This window comes from Prionailurus bengalensis, chromosome D1, assembly GCF_016509475.1.
Source record: "Prionailurus bengalensis isolate Pbe53 chromosome D1, Fcat_Pben_1.1_paternal_pri, whole genome shotgun sequence".
NCBI lineage: Eukaryota > Metazoa > Chordata > Mammalia > Carnivora > Felidae > Prionailurus > Prionailurus bengalensis.
The window spans coordinates 106,728,075-106,737,430 of NC_057346.1; the positions used below are offsets into that span (position 1 = coordinate 106,728,075).

Sequence of the window (9,356 nt, forward strand, 5' to 3'; positions counted from 1 at the left end):
TACAAACAGGATTTGGAGAAGTAGACAAGACGGGAGGTATGTATTCCAGGCACGAGGCATCCTTTGTGAAAAGGTAGAAAGGCATGAAGAAACACACGGAATGTTCCCACATCCACAAATACTAACATAGGGTTAAATCACTAGGCAGGGAAGTGGCGGAATGAGGCTAAGTGGTCAGCAAAAGCAGTGTAGATCGCACTTGAATTTTACCCTGTCCGCAAATGGATGCTTTCAAAGGGTTTCAAGACAGAGGACACGATCAGCTGGTTTTAGAAAGATCGTTCTACAGGCCTTCCCGATGAGGGCAAGTCCGGATGGGAGGCCGTTTAAGAGTTGGCTTTACCAGGCCAAGCCTGTGTCCTAAGGCAGGTGCACTGGAGAAGGAAGGGAGCAGCCACAGGTGTGGCAGAGGGAGGTGAGAAGGGGCTACGGCCAGAGTCTGGAGCTGATGATACGTAAGTGCCATTGGTAAAGAATAAATGTCTCGAGAACAAGGATGGTTGGAAAGAAAGCAGGAAAGAAAGCCTTGGGAGCACAGGAGAGAGAACAGTGCAAGAAGGAAAAGGTCAGAAGGGTCAGGGCCATTAAGAGGCCAAGCGAGTGGCGCCTGGGTGGCGCAGTCGGTTAAGCGTCCGACTTCAGCTCAGGTCACGATCTCGCGGTCCGTGAGTTCGAGCCCCGCGTCAGGCTCTGGGCTGATGGCTCAGAGCCTGGAGCCTGTTTCCGATTCTGTGTCTCCCTCTCTCTCTGCCCCTCCCCCGTTCACGCTCTGTCTCTCTCTGTCCCAAAAAATAAATAAACGTTGAAAAAAAAAAAAAAGAGGCCAAGCGAGATATGAACAGAGTGCCCATGGATTTGGCCACCAGGAGGGCAGGACTTAAGAGCAGTTTCGGGTGGGAACAGACCCAGCCCCGAGCAGTGCATTCTCCAGGCGGATTTGAGGCTTGGGTTTCTCGTGGGCTTTCTGGAGAAGGCCATTATCTGTCAACATGCTTCAGTCCAGGGTCTCCCCCAAGTCTGATCATGAAGATGCTCTGGTCCATGCGACATCCCCAGCCGCCTTCCTTCGAGAGGCAGTGAGAGAAGCCCAATGGAGTATCCAAAGTCCTGAGCCCCATTCCTGTCGCACCTTGTGGGATGAGCCTAAGACCTCGGTTTCTCCTGGAGCGATGGGTCCAGGTGGACTCTAATTGCCTCTGTTGATCTAGACTGCTCCCGTGCTCAAGTTCAAAGAGAGTGGCACAGGCAACCAGGGCTCCGTGCCCTCTCACCTGGGTCCCCTTGTGGCCTCCACATGGAACTCTGGGTTTCCCCTGACCGAGTGCCCCATTGTGTGAGCTCAGTTTCAATGGAGAAAGAAACCGGGTTGAGCAAAAAGAACATTTACTTTTCCCACCAAGCTGATGCCCAAGTAAATAGTGTGGTCCCATCAGTGGAGCCCAGGCCCTGCCCTCTTCCCTCCCTCCAAGTGCAGCCTGGATTATTTAAGAAGGCACCCCAGTTGAGCACACCTCACACGAGACCATCGGACCCAGAGACAAGCCAGCGCCTCACTCACCAGCCTCCTGACCACCATGAAGCTCGCCATGACTCTTGCCCTGGTCACCCTGGCTCTCTGCTGTAGTCTTGGTGAGTGCCCAGAGCCCCTCTTCCCCAAGCCCAGCTCAGGAACCCTCGCTGCCACCCGGTTGTGCTCAGGAGAGGGGGCACCTATTTTACTGGAAGGTTGACTCCCAGCCAGGAGTCTTGGCCTGTGAACAAGCCCATCTTGGGAACTTGGGGAGCACCCTGAACCTGTGGGGAAACCAGGAAAGGATCCCATCTTCTATATCCAACAACCTCAGAATTCCAGAGTCAGAACAGACTGGAGGCAGGGCTGGAGGAGATCCAGTATGGATGTGTGTTCAATGACCAACAGAATAGGAATAATGAGCTTCTCAGAGCCCAGTCTTGGAGAACCCCCAAGACGCCAAGAGACCTTGGTACAGTGAAGCCTTCAGGTTTGGGGTCTCCACGCTACTCTGGGAGCCAAAGAGGCTAGAAAGAGCTATAGAGCCCCATGTCTCCAAAAGAAACCCAAGCAAAGGCAAGGTCTCCCATTCTGGGCAGAGAGGAATATTCTAGAAAGGGATCTTCCCTTTGGGAAACTGCCAACCCAGAGTGGAGTTTTCTAAACATTTTTGTCCTCCTCCAGAAGGATAAGGAGTCTCTGAATAGTTGCAGCCGTCACTAAGAGGAAAGGAATGAGAGAGAGGGAGAGAGAGGGAAGAGGGAACCAGGAAGGGAGGGACAGAAGGAAGGGAGGAAGGTGGATCCTACTTCTCTTGAATCCCCCTGATCTTTTGGGAACTGAGTTACCTGTTTTTCACTCTGTATCAACCTCTTCTACTCCTTTTCATGAGCAAAGAAGCAAAAAGATTTTTATTTTTTAATTTTTTTAATGTTTATTTTTGAGAGAGAGAAAGACAGAGTGTGAGTGGGGGAGAGGCAGAAAGAGGGGAAGACACAGAATCCGAAGCAGGCTCCAGGCCCTGAGCTGTCAGCACAGAGCTCGACGCGGGGCTGGAACCCGTGAACCATGAGATCATGACCTGAGCTGAAGTCAGACGTTTAACCAACTGAGGTACCCAGGCGCCCCCCGCTTTTCATTCTTACAATAATCCTATGAAATAGGGGTATGATTCCCATTTTACAGATGAAGAAATGGAGCCACACAAAGATAAAGATACTTGCCAGATGACACAGTAAGTTGCAAAGCAGGGCTCAAAGTTCTGGAGAGGGCTTGACTTGGAGCGGCCACTTGGGGGTGCCCGGATTCCAGGCGGGGAAGCCGAATTTGCACACAGGCAGAAAATTCAAGGACGGGGACTGAGACTCCATGGGAAGAAGGGCCAAGTAGGGCGTAGGAAACGGTGACTCTCCCCCACATTCCTGGGAGCAGGAGCCTAAAGGGGGAGCACAACTGGGGAGCACTCTGGGTGAAGGGAATATAATGGGGCCAGGAAGGGAAGCAAGAGGCTTGTGGGCAGGTGAGTGCACACCACAGGGCCCAGCGCCTCTTCCAGGCCAAGTTCAAGGGCTTGCACTTGGCTAGAGCCTGACTCCGCCAGAGCCTGACTCTGCCACTCCCCTCCCCGTCCCAGGAGCGAGCAGCTGAGATCATCACTCACCCTTGGTAAGAGGCACATTTCTGGTGGGACAACCGAAGCCCTCAGTAGCCTCTCCCCAGACCCCACGTTGCATAAAAGATCAGGTCAGCACCTCCTCCCATCAGCCCTCTGCCTAGAACTCGCAGAAGGCACACATGGCACCCCGCCCCGCCCCAGCCCAGGAGGTGCCAGGAGGCTCAGACAAGCCGCAGAAGGCTGCAACTCGGGAAGGAACCCCGCGGCGCCAAAGAGCCAACTCCTTGGAGCACCACCAGATCTCCCATTCAACGCATCCCTTCGACGAAAAGGCTGCTATCTCTTGCTGACAGGCCCGGCCACTTACATCTGGGGACTGGCCCGGCCAGGGGCCCTGCCAGCTTGGAAAAGGGCCCGGACACATGTGCTCTCTCTTTTCTATGCTTCAGCTTCTGCAGAGGTCTGCCAGAGCTTTCTAAACGTCATGGAAACCCTCTTCACGGGCACGCTTTCCAGTTACGAGGCCGCCGTTGAACCTTTCTTGCCAGACGCGGGCATGAAAGACGCGGGGATCCAGCTGAAGAGGCTGGTGGACACGCTTCCTCAGAAGGCCAAGGAGAGCATCTTAAAGCTCACGGTACCCAGCTTCCTTGACTCACGAAGTCTGAGAGCGGATCTCCCCCCTCGCTTGGGTGCAGCCTGGGACCATTTTTTGGAGCCTTTTCTGGCCCAGTGCAAATATCCCTGGGGAAGCAGGCTCAGTCCCCTCCCCCTTTTTAAGAGGCTTCTGCAGGGGCACCTGGGTGACTCAGTCAGTTAAGCGTCCGGCTCTTGATTTTGGCTCAGGTCCTGATCTCACCGTTCCTCAGATCACAGGAGCACGGAGCCTGCTTGGGATTCTCTCCCTGCCTCTCTCGCTCTCTCTCTGCCCTTTCCCTGCTCTCTCTCTCCCCGTCGCTTTCTCAAAATAAATAATCAAAACAATCAAAAACGCTTACAAGCTCAGCTCTTCCCAGACCCACCGAGCCTCTTCGTTGACATTGAAGTTCCTGCGTCTCGTCATCTCGGTCGACCTCTGAGGTTCACTCGCCACTGTCTTGGGGGGTTTTTTTGTGTGTGTTTTAGGACAAAATCATAAGAAGCCCACTGTGTGCTTAGGATTCAGAAGCTGAAGGTCTCCAGCTGCCGAAGTCCCTGCTGCTCCCCAGACGCTTCCCTCACTGTGTCCCCAGCCTGGCTCCCTTCAATAAAGCACAAGCATCTCACCTTTGTGTCCCGAACCCCCCCTCTTTTTTGTCCCCCTGCTCCAGTGAGAAGGTGTGTCGCTGCTAGGGCAAGGGTAGCAAGTGCAAAGGGACAAAGGGAAAGTCACTGGCTGTGCAAACATATCTCCAAGGAGCCCAGGAGTCTCACTTCCTGTTCCCCACACGCACCAGGCTCCTCACAGTTGGCAGGAGTGGGGACCGGCACACAGTCCCTTGCCGGGGCAGAGAGCCACCCAGGGCCCTGCTCAAACTTAACCCACGGTGGAAGAAGGGAGGGTCCAACGGGGTGGTGGCTGCCCTCAGAAAGACGCCCCAACCCGCGTCCATTTAGTGATGGAATCCACTGCTCTGTTTCTTCCAGTCTCTTTGGAATCCCGCTCTTGGGTGAAAAAGTAAATAGTTAAGGTGATTATGCTACCCAGACATGCCTGCAAGTAAAGATGGCGCTTTCCAGAGAGTTCTGTCTCCTGTAGACAAATGGTGGACGTTTCAAGCATGCGGTTAGAGCAGTTGGGATCTGTTAGGGGTTGGGTGGCCCTGTGTCAGAGGCGCCTCAAGTCACACACGGCACACAACCATGCGTGGAAGGAATCGGTTTCCTGTAAGACACTTAGGCGACAAAGGCCGGAGTGGGGAATAGGCTCAATTCCTCCATTAGGGACCCAGGGTGTTTGGGGTGCCTTCGAGAATGACGGACCCTGACTCCTCAGGGTCAGCAGTGGGTTTCACTTGGAGTCCCGAAAGATGGTGGGTTAGATTTTTTTCTTCACTTCACATTTGTCAGGTGAAATTATTTATCAAACTATTTTCTTTTTTGTTTTAATTCACATCCAAGTTAGCACATGGTGCAACACTGATTTCAGGAGTAGATTCCTTAGTGCCCCTCCCCCATTTAGCCCATGCCCCCTCCCACAACCCCTCCAGCAACCCTCTGTTTGTTCTCCATATTTAAAAGTCTCTTAATGTCTTGTCCCCTTCCCTGGTTTTGTACTCTTTTTGCTTCCCTTCCCTTATGTTCACCTGTTTTATATCTTAAAGTCCTCATATGAGTGAAGTCATATGATATTTGTCTTTCTCTCACTGACTAATTTTGCTTAGCATAATACCCTCCAGTTCCATCCACATAGTTGCAAATGGCAAGATTTCATTCTTTTTGGTTGCTGAGTAATACTCCATTGTGTGTGTATGTATTGTGTGAGTATTGTGTGTGTATGTATTGTGTGTATTCATTCTGTATGAATGGATAAAGAATACATATATATATATATCATATATATATATCATATGATATATATATGATATATATTATATATATATATATATATATATGTATATCTTCTTTATCCATTCATCCATCAATGGACATTTGGGCTCTTTCCATACTTTGGCTATTGTTGATAGTGCTGCTATAAACATGGGGGTGCATGTGTCCCTTCGAAACAGCACACCTGTATCCTGTGGATAAATGCCTAGTAGTGCAATTGCTGGTCATAGGGTAGTTCTTTTTTTAGTTTTTTAAGGAACCTCCATACTGTTTTCCAGAGTGGTTGCACTGGTTTGCATTCCCACCAGCAGTGCAAAAGAGATCCAACACCAGCAGTGTTGGTTGGCCATCTGGATGTCTTCTTTGGAGAAGCGTCTATTCATGTCTTCGGCTCATTTCTTCACTGGATTATTTGTTTTCGGGGTGTTGAGTTTGAGAAGTTCTTTATAGACTTTGGATATGAACCCTTTATCTGATAGGTCGCTTGCAAGTATCTTCTCCCATTCTGTCGGTTGCTTTTTAGTTTTGCTGATTGTTTCCTTCACTGTGCAGAAGCTTTTTATTTTGATGAGGTTCCAGTAGTTCATTTTTGCTTTTGTTTCCTTGCCTCCGGAGATGTGTTGAGTAAGAAGTTGCTGCAGCCGAGGTCAAAGAGGCTTTCTCCTCTAGGATTTTGATGGCTTCCTGTCTTATGTTTAGGTGTTTCATCCATTTTGAGATTATTTTTTTGTCTGGTGTAAGAAAGTGGTCCAGGTTCATTTTTCTGCATGTCGCTGTCCAGTTTTCCCAGCACCACTTGCTGAAGAGACGGTCTTTTTTCCATTGGATATTCTATCCTGCTTTGTCAAGCATTAGTTGGCCATACTTTTGTGGGTCCATTGCTGGGTTCTCTATTCTGTTCCATGGATCTGTTTTTGTGCCAGTACCATACTGTCTTGATGATTACAGCTTTGTAGTATAGCTTGAAGTCCGGGATTGTGATGCCTCCTGCTTTGGTTTTCTTTTTCAAGATTGCTTTGGCTATTTGGGGTCTTTTCTGGTTCCATACAAATTTTAGGATTGTTTGTTCTAGCTCTGTGAACAATGCTGGTGTTCTTTTGATAGGTATTGCTTTATCGATCTATTCTTAAAGGGGGTGGAGAACAGGAAAAAAAAACAGCCCCTGCTTATACATTTGCTAGATCCTTCAGCCGTCACCATTGTTAGGACATCCTATTTCCAGGTCTAAATCGCAAAAGCATCCGACTCTTGATCTCGACCCAGGTCATGATCTCACAGCTCATGAGTTCAAGCCCCTCATCGGGCTCTGTGCTGATGGCATGGAGCCTGCTTGGGATTCTGACTCTCCTTCTCTCTGCCCCTCTCCCGTGTGCACTACATAAATATATAAATAAGGGGCGCCTGGGTGGCGCAGTCGGTTAAGCGTCCGACTTCAGCCAGGTCACGATCTCGCGGTCCGTGAGTTCGAGCCCCGCATCGGGCTCTGGGCTGATGGCTCGGAGCCTGGAGCCTGTTTCCGATTCTGTGTCTCCCTCTCTCTCTGCCCCTCCCCCGTTCATGCTCTGTCTCTCTCTGTCCCAAAAATAAATAAACGTTGAAAAAAATAAATAAATAAATATATATATATATAAATAAAATGTAAAAATAAAATACATCGCAAAAGCCTACAAGTCAAACTGTCTGTTCACATCAGTCTTGCCTTTAAAGACATCTCTGACCAGAAGAGGATCTGGAGGTGGGGCGGGGTGTCACAGGCACAGGGCTGTTCACCACCGGGTCACTGCTGTCTAGGGTCCTGATGCTCTTGTGCCCTGACTTGGGCCGCTGCCCCCTCCCTGAGTCCCTGTCCAGCCCACTTTCCTGCAGAAAGAGAATCAGTCATCCTTTTCTTCTGTGGCCAAGGAGTCTTCAGGCATGAAATTAATCCCTAGGTATTTACGGGCACGTCCAATGTGTTCATAGTGGCGCTGGGCACTCTAAGGAACCCAGGAGCGGATTTCATAATCCACGTCTGTGTGAAGTGACTGCTCTGGGCCAGAACCGTACTAAGGCTCAAGCACGGCAGTGAAGAAAGCAGGGCCTTCTGCTCTCTTGGAGCTGGCAATCAAGCGGGGAAGCTCCCACAAAATAAATGTGAAGTCAACAGACAGGTAGATGAAACTGTGATAAAAGCCATAAAAGAAATCCATGGAGTGATGTGAGCCAGAGAAGCTTAGGCCAAAGCTCTGGAGTCCCCCTTGTCAGGATTTGAGCAGATACTTAAAGGGATGGCAGGAGCCAGCCACCCGGGGGCCGGCGGGGGACAGGGCCTTCCAAGCAGACGGTATAGCAAGAAGGACGATCAGGCAGATACACAGAGAACGGAGTGGAGGCTGCCTGGGTCCCCCCACTCCCTTCCAGAGGCCCCACTGAACCCAGTGCTTGGACCCCAGGGGAAAACTCAGAACCTTTCAAAAGAACCTTTCCTCAGGGCACCCAGGTGGCTCAGTCGGTTAAGCGTCTGACTCGATCTCAGCTCAGGTCAGGATCTCACGTTTCATGAGTTCGAGCCCCGCACTGGGCTCTGCACTGACAGTGCAGAACCTGCCTGAGATTCTCTGTCTCTCTCTCTCTCTCTCCACCCCCTTCTCTCTCTAAAATAAATAAAAGAGGGGCGCCTGGGTGGCGCAGTCGGTTAAGCGTCCGACTTCAGCCAGGTCACGATCTCGCAGTCCATGAGTTCGAGCCCCGCGTCGGGCTCTGGGCTGATGGCTCAGAGCCTGGAGCCAGTTTCCGATTCTGTGTCTCCCTCTCTCTCTGCCCCTCCCCCGTTCATGCTCTGTCTCTCTCTGTCCCAAAAATAAATAAACGTTGAAAAAAAAAAATTTTTTTTTTTAAAATAATAATAAAATAAATAAAAGAAAGAAAGGAAGGAAGAAAGAAAGAAAGAAGAAAGAACCCTTCCTCTAGGTTCTGTTACCTGTCGCCAAAAGAGCCCGGACCTCCTCCCCTTATGTTCTACCATCTACTCAACCTCTCAAACTCCACTTGTCCGACGGAACTCACGGTCCAAGCCCCCCTCCCCTGCCAGGCGGTTTCTAATCTTAGTGAATCCTCCCAGCTGCTCAGAAGGATGGACAGTCCTAACCCTACTGTGGATGCAATAAAGCAAGTCCGTCTCCAAAGCATCTGGGAACTCCCTCCAAGTCCACAGGGCTGCCCCCCCCACCCCTCCATCCATTTCTCACCCACACAACCCAGGGGCCCCCTGATGGGCTCCCAGCTCACACTTAGCCCTCCCGCAGCCCATCTTTCCCCCAACCACCAAAGTCATTGTCATCACCTGAAAACCCCTTCACTGCCACCAGCCTCCGCCAAGTAAACACCTTCAAGGCTTTCTAGTACCGTAATAAAATTCAAAATGCAGGGGCGCCTTGGTGGCTCAGCTGGTTAAGCATCCAACTCCTGATCTTGGCCTAGGTCATGAACTCAGTCCAAGCCCCCTTTCAGGGCTCCGTGCTGACAGCATGAAGCCTGAGATTCTGGCTCCCTTTCTCTCTGTCCCTCCCCTGCTCATGCTCTCTCTCATGCTCTGTCTCGGAATAAACACTAATAAATATTTTGAAAATAGGGGCGCCTGGGTGACGCAGTCGGCTGAGCGTCCGACTTCAGCCAGGTCACGATCTTGCGTTCCGTGAGTTCGAGCCCCGCGTCAGGCTCTGG

The 9,356-nt window shown here is 50.8% G+C and overlaps 1 protein-coding gene across 1 annotated transcript; it reads left to right on the forward strand.

The window, feature by feature from the left end:
• Nucleotides 1–1,530: 1,530 nt before the first annotated feature.
• Nucleotides 1,531–4,204, forward strand: SCGB1A1 (secretoglobin family 1A member 1). The gene is made up of 3 exons (XM_043582323.1): nt 1,531–1,629; nt 3,575–3,762; nt 4,172–4,204. The coding sequence occupies exons 1-3, from the start codon at nt 1,575–1,577 to the stop codon at nt 4,202–4,204; spliced, it is 276 nt and encodes a 91-aa protein (XP_043438258.1). The 5' UTR covers nt 1,531–1,574.
• The last annotated feature ends 5,152 nt before the right edge of the window (nt 4,205–9,356 follow it).

Bases quoted from the DNA above. Each gene is read 5' to 3' on its own strand.
- SCGB1A1 (XM_043582323.1), top strand. From the start codon at position 1,575: ATGAAGCTCGCCATGACTCTTGCCCTGGTCACCCTGGCTCTCTGCTGT. The intron at 1,630-3,574 runs GTGAGTGCCCAG...TCTATGCTTCAG, and splicing joins GGCTCTCTGCTGTAGTCTTG to CTTCTGCAGAGGTCTGCCAG. The intron at 3,763-4,171 runs GTACCCAGCTTC...TTGACATTGAAG, and splicing joins AGAGCATCTTAAAGCTCACG to TTCCTGCGTCTCGTCATCTC.